The sequence below is a fragment of the Elephas maximus genome, chromosome 9 (assembly GCF_024166365.1).
Source record: "Elephas maximus indicus isolate mEleMax1 chromosome 9, mEleMax1 primary haplotype, whole genome shotgun sequence".
Lineage (NCBI taxonomy): Eukaryota > Metazoa > Chordata > Mammalia > Proboscidea > Elephantidae > Elephas > Elephas maximus.
Window position 1 is genome coordinate 74,478,795 of NC_064827.1, and position 22,232 is coordinate 74,501,026.

The 22,232-nt window shown below is 50.9% G+C and overlaps 1 protein-coding gene across 21 annotated transcripts in view; it reads right to left on the reverse strand.

Moving 5' to 3' along the window:
• Positions 1 to 222: 222 nt before the first annotated feature.
• DENND1A (DENN domain containing 1A) overlaps positions 223 to 22,232 on the reverse strand; it is a 568,035-nt gene continuing 546,025 nt past the window's right edge. For 5 of the 21 annotated variants that reach the window (XM_049895682.1, XM_049895692.1, XM_049895681.1 and 2 more), the window contains 3 exons: positions 8,646 to 8,774; positions 5,291 to 5,543; positions 227 to 4,279 (listed from right to left, as the gene is read on the reverse strand). In XM_049895682.1, coding sequence (XP_049751639.1) covers positions 3,083 to 4,279; positions 5,291 to 5,543; positions 8,646 to 8,774 — 1,579 coding nt within the window. In that variant the 3' untranslated portion in view covers positions 227 to 3,082. Of the gene's footprint in view, positions 4,280 to 5,290; positions 5,544 to 8,645; positions 8,775 to 17,863; positions 18,109 to 20,690; positions 20,773 to 22,232 lie in introns of those variants that run through there. The other 16 variants (XM_049895683.1, XM_049895689.1, XM_049895691.1 and 13 more) reach the window with 9 other exon arrangements.

Sequence of the window (22,232 nt, forward strand, 5' to 3'; positions counted from 1 at the left end):
TTTGTTGAGTGTAAGTGCTCAGCAGACGTTGGTGCCACCTCTCAGGGTCAGGGCTGCTCCTGCCTGTAGTTTCCAGGTAGCAGAAGCAGAGGGAAGCAGTCCCTGCCCTGGTGACACCTGCCTATGGCACTGTGACCTCTGATCCCAGCAGGCTCCTAGTTGAGGGCCTAGATCCCTCCTAGGAGCAGTGTGGTGAGAGCTTCATGGGTCCCATTACCTCTGACCTGGAATGCACCCTTTCATCCCTCCTGTTTCCCAGGCAGCTGCCTTGTGACTGTGGGCTCCAGGTGCCAAGGTCAGGTGACCCTTTTACACATTTAAACTGGAGGGTGACTACCTAGCTCCCATGGAGGTTTCAGCCAGCACCTGGAGGCTGAGCCCTGTGGCAACTGGAGAGAATGGAGGGGTGAGGGTGGTGGGACTGGGGATCAGCAGAAGTGGAGACAGGAAGGCCCTGAACACTAGGTTAAGGGGCTTTGTCCTTATCCTGTAGGAGGTGGGACCACCTTTCCCTATCTTTCTCCATGGCCCCTGAGAAAGTGGGAGGAAGCATCTGGTACCAACGACTTAGCCACAGCCTGTTACTTACTTAGGTTTATTTAAGTCAGGGATTTGGCAAGCCTGTGTTAGTTGTAGACTCCTGAGAAGAGCTATTTTATGTGAGACCTCAACATAAAAAAATTTTTTTTTTTTTTCAACATATAAAAGCCAGGCTGCTCCATTTTGGGGAGGTCCACATCCTCCTGCCTTGCTCTGGGCACCTGTCAGCCCAGAGAGGGAGGGCCAAACGATGGGCAGATGAGGAACTGAGTGCTCTGCCTGGATCGCTCTTCAAACACCACCATCCCAACAGGAGGGCCGATTCTGAGGCTCTGCCTTTGCTCATGAGAGCTCTGTGGGGGCGAATTTCCAGGTGCTGCTTGCACTTGTCCTTTCCAGGAGCCTGAGTTCCCTCAACACCTTCTGTAGCCTGCAGCCCCTGCTGGGTGGACCCAACAGGCCTGTGCTCGCCTGTGACCAGACCTCCCAACGTTCTCAACAGCTGCCTACCCGACCAGCCCACACCCATGTCCTACCAGCCCACACCCATGTCCTACTGCGTGTGAGGGGTAGGCGAGGAGCTGGGCTCAGAGCCCTGACTGGAAACAGGCTTTGGTGTGAACTAGGGTTCAAGTCCTTTCCTAACTTCTCTGTGCCTCGCCCTCCGCCTCTACAGTACCGGGTTGGCTGTGGCCTTGGTCTGGCCGTTGAGGCCTCCCACATTGGGCCTCCCCTCACTCCAGAGCTTCCTTAGGGACAAAGGGATAGCAGCCTTCTCCCCAAGATTTTATTGAATGCACACACAAAATTCATTCTTGGGTTTGCAAAATCAATCCAGCAAGTGAAGAGATAACAGTGCTTGTGGGAACATTGGGTGCGGGCCACAAGGCCCCTAGCTCAGCCAGGGAGACGGCTCCGACTCCCTGGCACCACGCAGCACCTCTTAGCCTCTGCCCTGCTGGGTGGGCTGCCCAGGATGGGTGGGTGGAATGGCAGCCAGGGAATACTCTTGAGCGAAAATTTGCCCAAGGGATCATGATTGACTAGGGAAGGGGCTGTGTGCCGGGCCAGCAGCTCTTCAAACCCCAGGTCAGAGCCAACCTCAGGGCCAGCCCTTTGGTCTTCACGGAGCCATGTGAAGCTGTTGAGGGCCCCCAGCCTCGCAGACACTGACAGTGCTCCCTGGGGAGATGGGGCCTCCAGAGACCCCCTTGGCCCCACCAGACACCCCTGGGTAGACTGTGTCTGACCGTCTACAAACAGGAAATGAGAAATCAGGTCAAAATGCTCACAATTTCCTGCATGTCTCAGAGGGTTGTTTTCTTAAATGGTTGGGCCATATTTTAACTTGGTTCGTGGAAATCAGTCCATTTCAAGATTCATCAATTCAATAAGTAAAAAAGAAAAGAAAGATAAAAGAAACAATAACAAAACATTTCAATTTAACTTTGGTGACGTTGGTCTCAGGAATTTCTGTGCTGGCAAGAACTGTGAGGCAGCGGGGAGGGGTGGCTTCAGGCCCTCCTCCTGCCTCCAGGCATCTGTCCACTCCCCCGGGGACCTGGAGAGGAGGCTCCGTGCTACTGCCCCTTTCCAACCCAGGGAGCCCCAGCAGCTGTGACCCTGGCATCAGTCAGTGGCATCAATCCTGATCTTACAGCTGGAATTGCTACTCAGCTCTGCTCACGGAGTCCCAAGTGACACAAGGCTGAGCCCAGTTCTGACTGTAACACAGACCAGGAGAACACACAGGTGTCTGAGTGCCAGGGAGCTGGACAGTGGCTCGATGATGCCTCCTAACACACTTAGATTATGTTTTTATTTTTCTTCCTAAAAATCAGAGTTGCTGGTGCTTCCCAGCCCGCCCCTATGCGGAACTGGTTGGGGCTGTGTTTGGCTATGACCAGGGACCCCAAGGATTCCTCAGCCCCCAAATACCTACCATGCCAAAAACTGAAGTTTGGGGTGAAGAGTCATGAAAGAACAAATGTGTGTATTGCTAGAGAGGGTTTGCAAATACCCCACCAGGTAGATCAGTGGGGGCTGGAGGTGTCCCTTACTTCAAACCCGCAATCTGTCTGTATCCAGTGCAGATGAGTGCACACCAAGGTGACACTGACATCTGTGACCATCAGGTGGGGCCTGCTGGACCAGGGCCACAGTTGAGACAGGAGAGGGGGAAGAAGAGGCCTTGAGGAGCCTTTCGGTTCCCCGTGGGAGGTTTCAGAGGGAAGGTGGGTAGGATACCATCTGGGGCCATCACTGGCCCAGCTGACCTCTTTAGCGCAAAACCCAATCAGGAGTGCCGAGGAGGGGAGGTGGTAGGTGGGATGGATGACCAGAAGCTAGGTCAATTCCCAGGCCAGAGCTGGCGCCATCTTCCCATGGCCAGACCTCAGAGATAGGCAGTGTGGAGGGGCAGAAGGGGAGACATAAAGGGGTCCCCTCCCTTCCCACCTGCAGAACCTGGGCAGAAACGGGAGGCATGGGAAGCAGAGGGCTGGCTAACATGGGCACCATGGCAAAGGTGCAAAGGCCTGGCTCACTCGAATGTCTCCCACTGTTTCCTGAGCTGCTCCACTGAGCCCGGGGCAGGGGCCGGGCTCACATCTTGCTTGGTTTTCCATAACAAATCCTCAAAGGGGTCTCTGGTCTCCCGAGGAGCAGAGGGCTGTAGTGCCGGCTCCAGGCCCTGGGCGGGCCTGGGAGGAAGGAGTGGGGCATCTCCAGGCCTCAGGGGCAGCCCCTGCTTGGCCTCAGCAGCCCTGGCACTTGAGCGGGCCAGGGGCAACGTTCGGATCATTGAAGGGGCAACTGCTGGGGGTCCCAGCGGCTGCAGGGGGCTGGTATGGGCACCCATGGGCATCTGGCCAAAGAGGTTGGGCATGGAGAGGGCAGACAGGTTGGGCTGAGATCTATGTGGCACACAGAAGCCAGAATTTGTCAACAGGAGGCTGGGTGCAAAAGCTGGCCCCAGGGAAGCAGGAGGGGCTCCGAAAGGCCCCGTGGGTGTGGAGACCAGGGGCACGGTGGGCAGCGCAGCTGGTACAGATGGGACAAAGGGGTTGAGTGATGGCTGTGGGAATGGGGTGGGGGTCCCTGCGGTGGGGAAGCTGAACTGTGGGGTGAATGGGGTGGCTACATTTGGGGCAGGAGGGCCTGGTGGCAGGGTGCTGCCTGGCCAGGCTGTGTGAAGTGGGTCCAGAAGGGCGAGCAGGGCATCGTTGCCTGTACTGGTGGGCCCTGGAGCCAGGCTGAGAGGCTGGAGCAGTTCGGGGGTGCTGTGGGGGGCAGTGCTGGGGAGGTGCCCTGGGAATGGGGCTGGGCTCGGGGCAGCTCTCCTTTCCCGGTCAGCCTGCAGCCGCTCTGAGGAGAAGTCGCCAAGTGCGGCGCTGGCAGCCTGCAGCTTGGCTGGGCGGGCGGTAGGTGGTGGCGGCACAATCCCCAGCTCTGGGGTCTTCCTGCCCTGGGGCCGGGGAATGGTGATACTGCCCGGAGGGGGAGTGGGGGCATCCTCCTTGTTGCTGGGGTTCAGGACGCTGTCCCGGTTCTGGGGCCTGCGGTGTAGAGCTAGGGAGTTCCCAAGCAAGGGCGAGGGCTTCTCGGGGGAGGCCGCAGGGGGCTTGCTGGGGATGGCCATGTCATCCTGGCCCAGGCTCCAGAGCTTGTTGTATGGGTGGGTGAGCTTCAAGGCCACCAGCATCCCGTGGCTTCTCTCACTCCCACCCAGGTCCAGCCTCTGTTTGGAGAGAGCAAGGGAGACAGTGACTCAGGCCGACTTGGCACGGGTGAGAAGGAAGCCTGTGCCCGTTCCATGTCAATCCTGTGTACCAGGCAGGTGATTAGCCCCTCAGCAGACAGGGAGACAGGACTCAGAGCAGTTGGGGACTTGCCTTTCATTACCCAGCAGAGAATCTAGGTCTGCTGGACTTCAGACCCAGGCTTTTCTTACCATTTGGCACAAAAGGATTCCCGAGAAATCCCTAGTTTTTTATGCCAAGTGTTTTTAGGTTCTGTTGACCTAGCCCTTTTTCCTTTTCAAAGTGTGTGGGCATCCGGGATTGCCTGAGAGGGTGGGGCTCAGGGCCTGACAGAGAAAGCAGCAAGACCAGGTTCAAGTCCCTGCTCTGCCATTTACAAGCTATGTGACCTTGGGCCATTCATTCCCCTTTGCCTCGGCCTGAGCTTCCTCGCAAACCAAATGGGAATAGCAGTCCCCTGCAGAGGGAACAGATAAAGTCTTGGACACATGGACACTGTAAATTCCACAGCGTGACCCAGAGACCGCAAAGTCAGCAACCCTCACTTGCAAGCGAGGAAACTGAGGCACAGAGCAGGGAGGTGACTGGTTGGAAGTTACACACGATCAGTGATCACACGAGAATAATCTGGAACCCAGGTTCCAAGGAGCTTTGGCGGGGATGTGAGAAATCCCAATTTTGCCAGGGCCAAAGCCCCTGCCTGTGGTTGGGGCTGGGGGTCCTGAAGAGAGTGGCTTGGAGCACCAGCCCACCTCTGCCTGATGCACAATCGCAAGTAGGGGCAGCCTTCCATCAGGCTCTGGCGTCTTCTCCAGTGACCACTGGATGAGGGTCTGGCTGCTAGCCTGCCTGGCAGGGTTGCAGTCAGTCAGACCTTGCCCACTGGCCGAGGACCTTGGGAAAGTTGCTATTTCTCCCTTAGTCCCTTCTACTGCCTTGTGTGTGGGCAGCACCTGGCCCCTGCAGGTGCCCTCCTCACCTATACATACCTGATAATCAAAGGTCCCTGGGTGCTCCCCTAGGTCTTTAGGCATCCGAAGGTCCTCTAAGCTCTTGGCCTGGCCCAGAGGCTGCAGTGGGGCTTCCATGTCCAGGCTGCTGAAGATATCTTCCAGAAGGTCGATGCTGGCAGCCCGGTCAGGCAGAGCTGGGCCCACAGGTTCCTGCGTTTGCTGCTCTGGACTCTCTGCCTCATCACCTTCTGCACTGTCTGACTCCTTGAGTGTCCGATATGGCTGCGGCCTGGAAGGAGACAGAGCAGGCTGGAGTCTCCCCCCAGGGCCTCCATGCAAGCAGCAAGCAGCCCCAAGACCCCTGACAACTTCAGTCTTTGAGGTGCACACCCAGGAACCTTTAGGGCAGGAGAGTGTCCTGGGCCGGGAATGCAGGAGTCTGGGCTGTAAGGCCATGAGCTCTGTACTCAGACAGACCTGGGTCTGATTTTGGGTCCTGCCGCTCACTGTGGGACCTTGAGCAAGTTGCTTTGGCTCTCACTTGCAATGAAGGGGCCCACTGTTATGTGTCATGAAGTTGATTCCGACTCATAGTGACCCTGTATGACAGAGTAGAACTGCCCCATAGGGTTTCCTAGGCTGTAGTTTTTATGGGAGCAGGTTGTCAGGCCTTTTCTCCTGTAGAGCTGCCGGTATGTTCAAACCACCAACCTTTTGGTTAGCAGCTGAGCACTTAACTGATGTGCCATCAGGGCTCCCAGGTGAGGGGGCCCACAAAGTCGTCCCTAAAACCACAACTCCTATCATGTAACTGGATAGGGGGCTTGCAGAGCCATTCAGACAGGGCGTGCACAATGGGACGCAAGGGGAAGGGAATATGCAGGCAGACACATTCCTGAGCCCACTATCTCTGTCTGTGCTCCCACCCCCAGTCCCCATGCAGTGGACAAGTAGCTGCAGTCAGGTCTTGTGAATGGCTCGTGGGGAACTGGGGAAGTTCTGTGGGTATCAGCCCAGCAAGTCCCAGGATCCTCAGAGGAAATTCGGCTTCAGCTTGTACTGAGTTCCACTCCTGGTCGTGCCATCGCTTGCTACGGGACCTTGGCAAAGTCACTTAGCCTCTCTGAGCCTGAATTACATGAACAAACATGGTATCTGGAGCACAGCAGGCATGCAGAAGCTGCTAATAGCACCATCAGTCAGCATGACTATCACATGGGCTAGCTCTGTGCTAGCAGCATCAAAACTGCAGTTGACCCACACTAGGTAACAAACAGCTCCTTTTACTTTTCTTTCCCACAAGGCACCACAGGTTTGTGGGGAAACTCTGGCCTCTGGTGGAGCCACCAGACAGAGCTGCATCTCAACTCTAACGAAGAAATGAAGAAAGCTGGGGCTTATTGTGGCCCCAGGGTCAGGCAGAGACTGTGCACATTGCTCTGGTAAAGCAGAGAAAGGACGCCACCTGCTGGTTCTGAGAAGACTCACACTGAAGGCCCACTTGCAGGGGACAGGGGAGGAAGAAGGCTCAACAGTCCCAGCTATTGGCAGGGACTCCATCAGACTGTACGATCTCACTGAAGCAATGCAAGCAGCCCACTTTAGAGATGAGGAAACTGAAGCTCAGAGAGGCTAAGCAACTCACCCTACATCACACAGCATGTGGCAAGAGGCAGAAATGGAAGCCAAGTCTGAGAGACTCCAAAATCTCACACTCACTCAGACCAAGGCCATCTAACCAAGGAATTAAAGAACCTTTAATCAAGTTTGAGCACAATGAGGAGGATAAAGAAAAGGCAGTGGGCTTCTTAAGCTTAAGGAAATAGTGTGTATTTTTAATCGATTTTGTTTTGAGTGAAGATGGGCCAGTTTCTTTTTAAACACATGAAGGCCTATCCTGACCTCTGAGGTCATGGGGTAAAGAAGTGAGCATTATCCATTGTTTAAGTAATTAAAACATCAGTTAATTTAAAAAAGAGCATGATGGGGCTGAGCTCTAGACTTGACCTGCTGGTTTCAGAGGTGGGGGAGTCCTTGGATGCCACCCAAGCCCGGTGCCTTTTCCTGAAAGGCTATTTTAAATTGATGAACATTTCTTATTCTAATGGTTCTATCTTTATTTTAATTAGTAACAGAAATAATAACTAGTACATTAAACCTATGACATCATAGATACTATTGCTTAGGACAAGAGTAATTTTTAAGTCTTTTAAAACAAAAATTTTAATGGATTCAATTTGTGTACAGGAAGGGTGGCATGTGCAGCTAGGGAGACACTGATAGGCCCCCACTTTCTAAGTGAGGACAGCAGAGGGGAGCAGCATGCCTGTGGTCACAGGTGAGTTCGTGGCAGGACAGGGTTAGGGTCCAGGTGTCTAGTCCAGGACACCCCTGCTCCTGCTCCTCGGGGGCCGTAGCAGGAGGCAGGGCAGTCTGGGGTTTACGAGGCTCCCAGAGGAACAACGGGCCCAGCCCAGGCAGAGGGGAGTGACCTCAGGTGAAGCCTGACCCTGGCACTTCCAGGGAAGAAGATGGTGACGGGAACAGAGAGAAGATGGTGCAAAATGGCCATAATTCACTCCCTGGAGGGCTGCTACAGGCATGGTGGGCGCTGGGCAAAGGGTAGTGCCCTATTAAAAACACTCACGTGACGTTATTAACAAAAGTGACAAAAGCTGTCTCTATGCTCAATACCAGCTCTGAAAAACTTGTGGGTGGAGGGGCAGTAACTGGCAAAGAAAATAGAACTACAAAAGCTTAGTTTTGGGAAGTGGCAGGATTGTGAGTGACCCTTTTCTTTCTCCTCTTTCTTTCTTGTTTTTTATTGCTCTTGGTAATTAGTATGCGATCTAGGTTATAAATAACAATCGTAAAACTTATCTTTAAAAAGCCAGGCAGATCGCAAAACATTTGGGTATGCTGCCACATATGCTTACATTCTATTATCAGTAAAGTTATTTTCTTTGAACTTAAAATCAGATTCACCATCTCCACGGGCTTTCTAAGATGTGCTGAGAGGAAGAGGGACTCTGGCATCAACAAGCAGGCTAACTGTAGCCAACAATTCAGTGCACAATTAAGCCATTTTCCCTTATGAGGGGTGGGGACCCATGTTCCGTCTCACCCCACAGAGCCCTGTTACTCCTGGCACCCCAATCCATCCTCACAGCTCCCGAGGGGCTGGAGAAATGAGGGCCTCGAGATGAGGCACACACAGGCGGCATTTGCCCTGTGGGTTGGCATTGGGGCCCCTGGCAGGCAGCTGCTCCAGATACCCTTCCCCACACCAACAGCAAGCAGCACAAGCCACCCCCATGGCAGCCCCGGAGAGTCACCAAGCCGAGCTCAAGGCAAGCTTCTCGTCAGGGAAATGGAAGAAGGAAGGAGAGACCATTCAAAGGGAGCAGAGAAGAAAAAGCTTTCGGTGAAGCCAAAGCTTGGGCCCTCTTCCCGCTGGCATTCATCATCAGAGGAGTCTTCGGAGAGGAAGGCCGCATAGTGTCGCAAGGGCTTTACCAGGCTGGGGCAGAGGAAGACAAAAGAAAGACAACAGGCAGTTAGGGGGCACCATCACAACTCCACAGGGCACAGTAGGAAGGAGGGCTTGGGAGGCTGGGCCCAGCCAATGCCCTTCCTGGGACTAGGACTGCTGCTGGGCTCAGCGTCTGCCCTGACCCTGCCAGCCTGGGGCACAGGCTCCCCAGACGAAGGCCAGAAGGCACAGGAGGCCTGATGGGCCCCAAGGTATGGGAGCTAGTCCCAGATAAAAAAAGAATCTGTGGATTTGCCATATGGGCCAAGAGCCTTAAATGCATGATCTAGTAATAAATTCCACTTCCATTTAGATAATCTTAAATGTAGCAAAAGTTATGCACAAATATGTTCATCAATGCTCTGTCTAAAATATTATTGAAAGCAGCCTAAATTTCCAGCAATAGGAATCTGGTAAAGTGAATTATGGTACAGTTGGGTAAATATTATGCTCCCATTAAACACAGTGTTTATAAAGAAAATTAAAAAAAAAATCAGGATGCAGAATTAGTTATACAGCACTCCCTCTCATTTACTTATAAAAACATGCATAGAAAAAAGACTGGAAGGATGTGTCTGAATGTCAATGATGGCCAATGGGATTATGGGGGATTTTCTTCCTGTCTCTATTTTTCTGTATCTTCTACATTTTCCACAATGAGCATATCTACTTCGATAATCAGGAAAAAAAAAAAAAATTCCAAAGAAGTTAAAGAAAAAAGTGAGCCACGTGGAAGAGCATGCTCGAGAAGGCCTCTTTCTGATTAGTGGCTGCTCTCTGGAGTCTCCCTCAGATGCCTCTTCAGAGAGTCTTTTTCATCTGTGATGTGGAAATTAAATATTCATTATTATAAAAAATACATCTCCCTTGTCAGCCACCTGTGAACTCTACCTCTATAAATACAAACACATACATAGCCCAGAGAAAGGCGATGTCTGGCTTCTATGAATTATACACTGGTCAGGGCCCCTGAGAGGCTATGTGCTCAGGAGAAAACTGGACGGGGCAGACCTTGGTTCAAATCCCGGGTCCGAGGCTGCCTCTCCTGGCCTGTGTGCTGTATGGGGAGCATGGGTTCCAAACCTCTGCCCTGTGTGATGGGGCTGCGGCTTGTCTGAGGACCCCCGGGAGGTGGTGGTAAAGTTTGGGGAGAGGGTAGGGTAGGAGAGATAAGGGCTGAACGGAGATGCCATTATCCCCACTCCTGCCCATCAACCCAATAAGTCCCCTTTCTTTCCTTTATATGATGGAATTCCCTTAAGATTTTACTTCAGGAAAGGGTAATGTGTCGGAAAAAAGTACATGAAGACATGAGGGGTGTAAACAAGGAGCAGCAACTGTCACTGGTAAATTGTGAGAGTGGATCTGGACTGGGCTTTGCCGTTGTCCGCCGTCACTGGTGTGGATCCAGTTGTTACCCACGAATACGTTGCTCTTTTTTGAAGTAGACCAGATGCTGAATCCAAGCACTGCGGTGTGCCGGAGCACTCACACCTATGCTTTTGTTTCCTCACGCCTCCCTGGAAGTCAGCCAGGCGATGGGCTCTGTCCTGTACTGAAGTGAAGGCTGGGGCTCAGTGAGGGGAAGCCACTTGTCCCAGGTCCCACACCAGGAGGTTGTGGGGTACAGTGCTCCGTCCTTCTTCCAGCTGCCTTGCTGGGTGTTAGAGATGAGAAGAGACATATCTCAGTCCTTGCTGGACCAGGAAAAGCAATTTCCTTTGGATTCAGTAGAGAGGGCAAGAAGAAGATCCAACTCAGAGTCATGCCCTGGCCAGCCTCCAGGAAAAGCATCCCAGCTCCTGCCACTTCCGCTGAGCAAGAGAGCCAGCTTCTCCTCCTCCTCTGGGCCACCCTCCCACAGCCACCAGAGGCCTGTTTGGAATCACAAATCCAACCTCATCACTCTCCTGGTTAAAACTTGCTGTTCTGAATCATGATTTCACTGCAATTAGTTGTAGGATGAGTACATCCATTGAGTACAATGTTAAGAACAATAACGTTCAGACGTGTAGAATGCTTTACGTATCTGTTTAAGTTACAGGAGTGCACTTTCGCTCACGTGCACTGGATTCCTCTCCTGAGCAGGTGAGGGGTGGACGGGTGGACAGGCACCCTGGACTCATGCTCAGCTCTGGGAAGCTCATGGTCTACTGGGTGGGTGGGGTGAGGGCTGCTGGGCTGCAGAGCCAAGGACAAGCTCCAAGCAGGGAAGACCCCATGCTGCTGGCCTCCTTCACCCACACCCTACACTTTTGCCGTGCTTTCCACCTCTGCACACACATGGCCCTGTAACACTCCACCATCCTTGGTGAACCGACTGCTCTGTAGTTTTGAAGACTCAGCTCAGATGCCACTTCTTCTAGGAAGCCCTCCTGGAGTTCCCTGGCTGAGTTTTCTCCCCAGATGGAGTTAGCCTCTCCCCGTGCTGCATGTCGTAGCACTTCCTGGATACCATGCAATTCTATTTTTGAGTTGAGTGCCTCAAGAGCAGAGCCCTGGCTTGTTCTTTTTATCCCTGCCTAGAGCACAGCATTAACGCAATGGAAGTTTGTTGACTGAACAAATGAAAGCAGGCATGCTGGGAAAGTCTCTCTGGGGAGACAAAGCAACACAGAAACCCACTTTACCCATTCCTGGAGCCCTCCACGTGGTATGTCTCCTGTTATCAGCTTGTGGATGTGGTAGAAAAGTGTCCCCTCTCTGGATTCCCCCATCTGTTCTCTGAGATGCTAAGATACATAAGATGGATAATGTTTGGTGATGAGGGTGTCATATATATAGGAGCTACCAGGATCCTTGGAAAAATAATATCCACAAGTAGGCACTAGGCTGGGAAGCCCTGGTGGCACAAAGGTTAAGCACTCAGCTGCTAACTGAAAAGTTGGCAGTTTGAACCCACCCAGTGGCTCTGTGGGAGAAAGACCTGGCAATCTACTTCCATAAAGATTACAGCCAAGAACTAATGGACCATGACTACCACAGCCTCCACCAGACAGTCCAGAATAACTAGATGGTGCCCAGCCACCACCACCCACTGCTCCGACAGGGCTCACAATAGAGGATTCTGCACAGAGTGGGAAAAAATGTAGAACAAGATTCAAACTCATCAAAAAAAGACCAGACTTATTGGTCTGACAGAGACTGGAAAAACCCTAAGAGTATGGCCCCCGGACACTTAAGTCATTCCTAAAGTTCACCCTTCAGCCAAAGATTAGACAGGCCTATAAAACAAACAATAACACGCATAGTTCAACCACGTATAAGGGACTAAAGGGGCACATCAGCACAAAAGCAAAGGCGAGGAGGCAGGAAGGGACAGGAAAACTAGACGAATGGAAGTGAACCTGAGATTGAGAAGCGGAGAGTGTTGACCTATCATGGGGTTGGCAACCAATGTCACAAAACAATTTGTGTGTTGTTTAATAAAACTAATTTGCTCTGTAAACTTTCATCTGAAGGACACACACACACACACACACACACACACACACACACAAAAGATTACAGCCAAGAAAACCTTATGGGGCAGTTCTTCTTGTCACATGGAGTTGCTATGAGTCAGAATTGACTCGATGGCATCCAACGACAATAGCAGGCACTGGGCCAGGGACTTTCTCTCTGTTATTCCTACTCCTCACAACTGGCCAGCAGGAAGGCATTACTGTACTGATTTTATAGAAGATGAACCTTCTTTAGTCAATCCACCCAACTACCCCTATGCCCAAGAGACACCTTCTGAGTGCTTGTTGTGAGCAGGCATAGTGCTAGCTGAGCACTGGGGATTCACTGGTGAACGAGAGAAGTGATGAAAGGACCTGGCCAGGAAGTGACGAGCATGGATCGCAGCCCAGGGCTGACCACCACCAGGATCCTGGCTCTCCCATCAGTCAGACTGGCAGTGGGCGTCCATGAGGGAGATGCTCCCCCTGCTTGGGTCAAGCTGAACGAAGCTTTATGGCTCTCAAACCCATCTTAAGCACTTTTCTGACACCCATGAAACTGGCCCCGTATTTAGCTTTGACAGAAAGCACATAGTGTTGGCCGGCACATTAGCTGAGCACCACTAAACCTGCCAGGAATTTCTGGCTTCATGTAAGAGCACAGAGCTGGATCGGGCCTTGGCTCTGCCAGTTCAGACTGCTGCCATTCACGTCACTGTCAAAATCCAGTGCTTCCCCACACCAGTGTGATTGTGGAGGGGGCTGAGGTATGGAGGCCAAGGAAGAGAGGTAGCCCCCATTTCTAGCTCACAAACCACCTCCCCCTCTCTGGCTAGGCTCGTTGGGCAGAGGTTCAGGCAGAGGCCCAGGGTGTCTCCTGAACACCTCACCTATCTCTCAAGAGCGACAGGGCACCCAGGTGAGAAGTCTACCTTGGGGTTTGGCCAGATCCGAGTGTCTTCAGCCACATGGATGATAATGGTGATTCTAGCAGAACTTACAGGTTGGGCTAAACGCTGTCCATATGGTTTCTCATTAATTCCTCACCATGTTCCCATTTTGCAGATGAAGATGCCAAGGCCCAGAGAGAGGGAGTCACTTGCTCAGGGCCACACAGCAGCTAAAGTAGAGCTGGGGATTGAATCTGGATTTGCCTGACTCTAAACCATTACTTGATCCTGCCTCTTCCGTTTCATGGATCCGAAACAATGAAATGAGAGGTATGGTATTTCTCCCTCTACTTTTAATAAAAGGTGAGATTTCAAAATAAGCTTATTTAAATTCAGTTGCTCATGTTCTTCCACGAAACATAGTCAGATATTTATCAGAGATAAAGGATGAACCATAGAAAATGTCCGGGTTTAAATTTTTTAATTAGCTTAAGGCAGAATATTAAAAAAAAAAAAGTGTACCTCTTCTCTCATTAACCCAATTCAGCTACTACCCTGCAGTCTGCCACCTACCACTTGCCTGGATTTTATCATACACAAAGAGCTGTCTGTGAAAAGGCAGGTCGTGGCAAACTTGGCTACCCAGCAAGGGCTGCCGGAGTCTCGGCGAGAAAGAAAGGCCTGCTGTCCATCACCGTTCAGACCCCGTCATCTCCCCACTGCAGCTCCCGCCTCTGCCCACCTCATCTCTGTGCGGAGTTACCATGCAGATGACTTCCCGAACCCTTTCTAATGTTTGGTTTAACGTGTCGCCGGTTAGCGCGTGTGTGACAGTGGTGACAGGCGCGGCTGTTCCTTTTTAAATACCATGTCAGAGACACGGCGTCAGGAAGTGGGGACGTGCTCTGTGGCTCTCTGCTGTGCCAGGATTGCATGGGCTTATTTTTTAATGAGGAAGATCTGCATCTTGAGAGTTTTTTTTTTTTTTCATGTGTCACTTCGCGTGGACAAATCAGCAGCACGTCACGCTGGCCCAAAATGAAATGCTGACAAATGTAGATATTTCAAATTTAATTGACATTTAAATGTACTTGAGATAAAGTAGGAAAAAAATCAGCCAGGACTTGGTCTCTGGAGGTAACGAAGGGGAGCTGGTGATCATTTTTAAAAGAGTCATTTCATTCCAGCACAAAGGATCTTCGCTTTGTAAATGTCCTGGCTGCTCTGGCGTCCCTTGGCGATGTGGCTCCCGTGGGGCCGATGAGCAGGGACAGATGCAAGGTGAGACCAGGTCCTGCCTGCCCAGCGGAGGTCGGTCTGTCCAGCCTGCCACAATCCTCCACCGCCTAGCCAGGTGGACTTGGTGAAGTCACTTTACCTCTCTGAGCCTCAGTTTCTTATCTGTAAGATGGGGATTCTACAACTTTCCTGATAGCCTTAAAAAAGTTAAATGAAAGTATGTGTAAAGTGCTTTGATGGTGCCCGGCACATAGTGAATATTCAATTATTATCCACACGCCACAGTGATCTGCTGATGGGTTCTGAGCAATCTCATCCTGTGCAGGGTCTTCCCTAGATGTTCAAGGATGAACATGATGGTCTCTGCCTTCAAGGTTACTGGTAGTAGCCCTCAGCCGGGCATATCATAAACCAGTTGCTGTTGGGTCGATTCCAACTCATAGTGACCCCACGTTTGTCAGAGTAGAACTGTGGTTCCAATGGCTGATTTTTCGAAGTAGATTGCCAGGCCTTTCTTCTGAGATGCCTCTGGGTGGACTCAAACCATCATCCTTTTGGTTAGCGTTAACCATTTGCACCACCCAGTTCCTGGGCATATCATAGCATACTATCTGAGAGAACCCCTGCCCTGGAGGTTCTGCCACGTCCCCTACTTCCATCACCATTACACACTGCCAATGTTCCAAACCACACTTTGCATGTGTGCATAGGTTTAAAAAATAGAAAAAGGCTCAGAAGCAAGACAGAGGGGCCTCAGGGATGGGGGTGGGATGAGCTTGCTGCAAGACCCACAAAGGAAGCTCCAGAACTAGACTGGAACCACTCCCTGAGTGACCCAGGGTTAAGGGTTAGGACTTCTCAGGGAGGAGGAATTGGAGACAGATATGTATACAGGATCTTTATACTCAGTTGAAAGTGAATGTGTAGAGAAATGACATGGTGTTCTACTTAAAAACAGTAACCAGAAGAATAATCATGGCTGTAATGGGTCATAAACACCAACAAGAGGGTGTTCTACTGGCCAGGTGAACTGGTCTAATGGGGATGGGTCAGTGTGTGAGACCAGGTCCTTCCCACCTGGTCAGGGACTTGATCTGGCAGAGGACAGCGGTTGGGGCTTACCCACCTCAGGGGCTCTTGGACAAGGCTCCAGCTGGGAGGTGACATGAGAGCAGGGCCTTCAATTGTGAGTACAGCAGAGACTGCACAATGGCCTGGAGGTGTCTCTGGAGTGGAGGTGGCACAGGGAGCTTGAGGCTGGCAAGATGGGCAGGGGTCAGGTCATGAAGGGCCTTGAACCAGAACAAGGACTGAGATGTTCAAGGTTAGGGGCGGTGTGAGGTTTCAGGGTTGCAGTAGGGAGGCCTTACTAGATGGACAGCCCCCATCTCCTCTCTTGGATTGGGTTGTACCCATTGCCTTTCCAACTTTCATTCATCCATCCACACCGTTATTTCTCATTCATTCCTTCTTTCAGCAAAAATTACTAGTGTCAAGTTCGCATGTACACATCCATGCCCCAGGCATTCCCTGAGCAGTCCTTCTAAGGCCACCAGGTGGACACTCACATAGGTGGAGAGGCTCAAGCACAGGACATGGGCCTCGTTCCACTTTCTCACTCTCTAGGTCCTTTGGTGGAGGAAAGATGGGGATGGGGATGTCTTGGAACACTTTCCTCTACCTGGAAGACAGACTGTGTAGAACAACTACCTCCCCACCGAGGATGGCCCCTGCCTGCCAAGAGCCTACGTCTGGACTGAGCTCTGGGAACATGGCAGCAGACGTGGGGTGGGGCTGGGGGACCCAGCTGACCTGGGAGCACATCCTGGATCCAGGGCAAGTCAATCTACCCATTAGAGCCTCAGCTTCCTTGTGTGTTGGATGGGACTAACAATGACTTCACTGTGCAGGTTTTGGGGGCAGGGGTAGTCTGCGGAGGTTAACCAAGAAGACACACGTTAAAGTGCTGGGCAGTAGCAGGCACCTGAGAAGTGGTGAGTGGAATCTTGAATGGAGGGTCTTGGTTGGGATGGCAAAGCTTTTCAGAGGTGTCTGAAATCAGTCATCTGTCTCAAGGGTGGGGGCACGTTATCCTAAAGCATTCTAAAGACTGGGTTTTTCAGCTGAAACAAATTCCCACTATAGTACCTCTCTCTGAGGGCCAGGCAGTGGTGGCTCCTGGGCTGCTGCAGATCTCTGGACATGGGCAGGGTGGTGAGGGTGTGTGGGAGGGGGGGACCAGCCTTGGTAGTTCCTGCCTTTCCAGTCTGGGCTCAGGCTCCATATCTAGCATGGCTTTGTCTCCAGGGTCCATAACCCACTGCTGGAGAGAAGGGGGAGCGGTGGTGTGCGTCAGGTCAGGAGCCTCTTGCCTCGCTAATTGGGTCTGTGACCTTCTGCTGGGTGTTTGGACTCCCAGTTGCTCAGGGAGTGAGTCCTGGCAGCCTGCCAGGAGGTAATGCTGAGACAGCTGCCCCCCACCCCCTGGGGTCCAGGGCCCAGCTGGCATCTTGGAGCCTTGTTCCCAGGGCTGGTCACAGTTTCTGGCTTGTAGAGGGCTAGGGCAGGGGAGGTGTTGGTAGCTTCATAGTCACATCCTAATCACACCTAGCACATAGTAGGCACCTCACGTACTTGTGGTTAACCGACACACCTCCCTCATCTTCAGGGAGATGGGCTATCTCTGCAACCTGCCTTCAATGATTCCTTTGTTCATTCATTCAATATAATTCCCCTGAGCAGACGTCTGGGCTAGGCTCTAGTCCAGGAGTTAAAGTGTTAAAGCTGAAGGACATATGATCCCTGCCTGCTAGAGGAGCTCACAGACTGCTGGGGGTGTGTGGGTGTGTGTGGGTGTGGGTGTGTGTGTGTGGTGTAGAGAAAACCACAACACGGATGGTGTGGTCAGTGCTACATCAGGGGACACCCAGGGGATTGTGGGCGAAGGGTGGTGGGTGGTTCATGGGGCAGGGTCAAGGAGAGTGTCAGAGTGGCGAGGCTATGGCCATCTCTGCAGGAGAAGAGCAGGAGGAGGAGCCTGGGGCCATAGCCGGGGAGACCAACATGCTGAGCTAACTCAGGATGTTAGCATGTCTCCCACGAATAACTTCTCAGTGTTCCTTGGGATGTTAATAGGCATCATGCTAAAAAAAAAAAAAAAAAAGGGACTTGAGGGGGCAAAGACACATACCCAGGGTCTCAGGGATGGTAAGTGGTGGGCCAGGGTGCTGACCCAGGTCTGTCTGATGCCAAAGACCTGTGCATTCCCCAGGCTGCCATCTGAGCAGCAGTTTGCTGACCCCCAGCCCAGAGCAGCCTGGGTCAGTGTAGGAGGTGAGCCACAGTCAGGAGCCCCCCACCGAGCACTGAGTCTGCTGAGCCCAGGTCACGAGCAGAGTGGGGGCAGAGCACGCACAGTACCTTCTGCCAGAGCATGTGTGCAATTGGTCCAAAGAGATACAATTGTGGAGTGTTCCGAGACCTGGGCTTTGGGCAGAGCTCTTACTAAATGCTTCTGGCAGCTTCTTCTGATCTTGTTTTAATCTTCTGGGGCCTTGGGTGCTGGGGTCATGGAGTGCAGTTCAGATGATCAGACTCTCCCCTTCCTAAGCAGCTCGGGCTGGTCGTTTGGTGTGCAGCCATCTGCCCAGCCAGCACAACTGTGGAATTTCTCTTTGGCTAGAAGGATTCCTAATTCCAACCATGCTCTTCTGGGTTCCTGGACCATCAATTTCCCGGCAGCCCACAGTTCTGGTGGAAGTATAAAGTGTTGTAATACTTTTAGAAAGTTATTTAGCAATATGGAGCAGAAATCTTCCTGTATGGCTGGTTAAGGGTGCAGTTTTCGGTACAAAAGAGACATAGTTGAATCTCAGCTTCATGACCAAGGGCAATGACAACCTGTTAGAGCATTAGTTACCTCTTCTACAAAATAGAGCTGATAACACCGATTCCCACAGATCTGTTGTGAGGATTAAATGAAATGGTGTACGTAAAGTGCTTAGCACATAGCTCTCAATTAATGGTAGTTGTTAATCATTCTGTTTCTTGTAACATGAGAAAAAAGCTTTAAGAATGAGGATGTTTACCCTGGCATTTCCTGGAAACAATCTAAAGGTTCAATACGCGGGGACGAGGTTAGGTAGACCATGTACGTCCCCATGGTGGGATCTTTTGTAGTCATTCACGACGAGGGTTACAGAGAAATGGGGGAAAAAAATCCATATGATCCAACATTGCAAGGAAGTTGCAGCCCTGTGGGATATACACAGGAAAAAGGTTGGAAGGGAATCTACAGAAATGCTAATAAAGAGTTGAATTAAAGTAGTGGGATTCAGCGAACTTGTCTCTTTCCCTAACTTCCAAATCATCTCTAAGCTATTGGATCAATTTTATAAACAAAAAGATTATTCAAAAACAGCAGATTTTTGGATGGATCTGATCAGAGGTGTGAGCAGAGCAATGGCTTGTGGGCCCCTGGTGGCTGAATCTGGACCATTCTTAGCACAATGCAACTTCAGATATACAGGATGCAGCCAGGCAGGCCCCTTGTATGACTTGAAGGTGTTGTGTCTCACCCACTAGGGACAAAAGGGCTTGGGCTTTGTAGGTGGTCAGGGCTAGGTCCATCTTGAATATTCCAGTGACTGTAAGCCCTTTAGCCGTTGAGACTTAGAAGATACCCTACACCTCCGGATTGCTGTGAAGATTAAACAAGGCAGTGGCTGCATGTAATTATCTCCTCTGTAGCTTCAGCAACTCTGGTCCCCAGCGCTGCCTCCTAGCAGGGGATTGGTGGGTGCTGGCTGAGCGGCAGAGAGAGGCACCTGGGGATCCCCATGGCTACTCCCTGCCTTTGACCTCAGTCTGCACAGTGTGTGGGGTCTGAAGGGGGCAGCAGTACTGATCACAAGGTTGTCTTTTAGAGCTCGCTATTGTCTCTTGCTAGTCCCTGGGTGGTACAAACAGTTAACACACTCAGCTGCTATCCAAAAGGCTGAAAGTTCGACTCCATTCAGAGGCACCTTGGGAGAAAGGCCTGGCAATCTACTTCCGAAAAATCAGCCACTGAAAACCCTATGGAGCACAGTTCTACTCTGACACACATGGGGTCACCATGAGTTGGAGTCAACAGGGCAGCTGGTTTTACATTGTTTCTTTTTAATCATCAAGTTGGATGGGAAATTCCCCTCTACCAGGTCAGCAAAAAGGAGAATAACCTGGGGCCTGGTTGCCACGCACACTACAGCTGAAAACAACCAAGGTCCATCTTTAGTGGGTAGGGAGCTGTGACCCACACCATGCCCATTGTCCTCACCACTCAGAGGCACACAGAATCATAATCAGGTTCTTAACAAAAAACCTGGATGGTGAGAAGAAAGGGTGAGGCCTCTGTCATCAAGACAGTTGGGTTCAGAGCCGATTCCATGATTTTCTAAAGCTGAGACCTTGGGCAAGTTAATGAAAGTCTTTCTCTGAGCCTCAGTTTCTCCACCTATCAAATAAGAAAGCCACCTCCTGACTTTCACTGTCATTGTGAGGAAATAAAAGGGCACTTAATGAGTGTTCAGTAAATGTTACTATTCTTTCCTTCCCCAAGTAGAAACCACTTAGGCACCAGCGGATACTGCTTCTTGGGCAGTAAGAGATCCAAACAGCTCTAATTCCCAGCTCCAGGGAATCAGAGGGGAAGGGCTGGATGCTGGGCAAGTCTGAGGACATGAGCTGTCTCTCTGGGCAAAGCCAGACTTAAAACGGACCTCCATGGGCCCTGTCCCAGAGAGGGCGGCAGGGCGTAACAGAGAATGTAAAACAAAGCCGAATGCTGGATCCTGGTCCTGCCACTTTCTAAGTGGGTGACCTGGGGGACATTAGTCAGATAAATTTTCTAAGCCCAAGTTCCCATTCTGTGGAAGGGAAACTAATACCAACTTAAGAGGGCCTAGAACACAATAGGTGCTCAATCACACTTCCTATTAACTGGCCTCTAACCCACAGCCCCTCCTGCCTGATCCCTCCTAACCCTAACTCTTACACTAGGGAATCCCCCAGGCATTCATTCAGCCTTGTTTGGAATAACAATGAATTAGCTAATACTTCCAGAAGAGACATATTAACTGAATATTAATCAGCTAATGTTAACTGTAAAACAGAGGGCATATTTTCCCAGAAATCTTTCTGATGTGTTCTTCTAATTGCAATCGAATGGTTTTAAGGAGCTAGAAAATCTACCCTGATTCAGGAAGAGAAATGGACATAGGAAATTTCATTTTGGCAAAATGCATGTCAACAAAAGATTCAGCACAGGGACTCCCTTTAAAAATCCTATGTACCTCGCACTTTGTAGATTTTCAAAGACATTTGCTGAATGCTTGGATAGATGGACAGATGGTTCAATGGATGGATGGACATCAGCTAGAAAGGAAGAAGGAAACTTCAATAAACGAACTGGTTGGAGAGCTGACGGCCGATGCTACAGGGCCTTGAGGAATCCCTGAAAGCTGAGCTGCTGCAGGAGACCATGGAAACCGTTTTATTCATAATCAGTTCCACCTTGCAGTCCACAAATTAATCATTTAATGTGCTATTTGGAAGTGAGAACTGGAGCAAGAAGTCAGGAGGACTGAACCTCCCTCCTCAAGTTCAAAGATCGTGCGTCTATTTCTGCCACCCAAATCCGATGCCCTTTGATATTACCAGTGGAGACAGAGATCTGTGATTTAAGAAAACCCAGGCTAGATTAAAGGGCCAAGCATTGAGTCCCTGTGCCCAACAGGGAACTACCCCCAGGCAAAGGCCCGTTAGGATTTGGCTCCTGCCTGCCAGCTTGTCTTCTCGAGTCTCCCAACACAATGCCGACAGATTGGTGGAGCTGGGCTCTTTCCTCCCCAGAACAATATTTTATGAGGAGTCTGTTTTATTAAAATATTTTCCGCTGGATGCTTCCTGTGTTTCAAGAAGTTGGTCTTGCCAGCTGGAGCTGATGACAGTTGAGAAAAACACATCCAAGTGCTGTTGTGACACGGTATGTGGAAGTGGAGGGGCACGGCAGGGGGGTGGGAGAGGGCGGCCTGGGAAGAGACGCAGGAAAACACCCGCATTGCACCAGAGATGTCTCTGGCATTATGGGAGAACAGCATTCCCCCCACAACATTACAATAATGTGGAAAGGGAAGAAGCCTTTGGCATGATGTCCCAAAATGAACTTCTCCAACTTTTTGTGGGCTAAAGCTGCTGTGATGTATGGTCACAGAGAATCTGTCATTTATTTTCTATCCTTGCCAGGTTGCCAACCCAGCAAAACTAGCCACCAGGCTCCCACTAGCTCATTTCAACCCCAAACGGTTCTGGATAGAAATAGAAAACATGGCATGTTGCAAAAAGAAGCTAAAAGTGATACTGATACAGTTGAGGCAATAACCCGGATACTGGGTTATCACGCACTGGTTTTCCATCATACGATAGACAGTCATCCCCTAGCACTGCTTCTGAACAAGCAACAGCATAAACAAACACGATAAGGAAGTTCATCCTCTCATTGGGAACCTGCTACAAACTTTCTGAGGGTGTGGAGTGCTGCCTGTCTGTGGAATTTTTGTGCAATGCAGGAAAATCTTGGGTTTCCATTTCAAATATCTATAGGCCTATGACCCTGTATCCCAGCATGGTGTCTAAGGGGTTTTCCCTAGTTTTAAAGAGATGACTTTAAAAGAAAATGAGTAAGCTCGGAGTCACTGTAAGGTCTCTTTACAGTCACTGTAAGGACAAATCTTCAGGGTCTGAGGGACGCTGAAGCTATGCAGCATTTTCTCCACAAGGGGGCAATCATAATCTACACCAGTCACGGCCAGGGCACCATCCCTCAGCATTTCCTC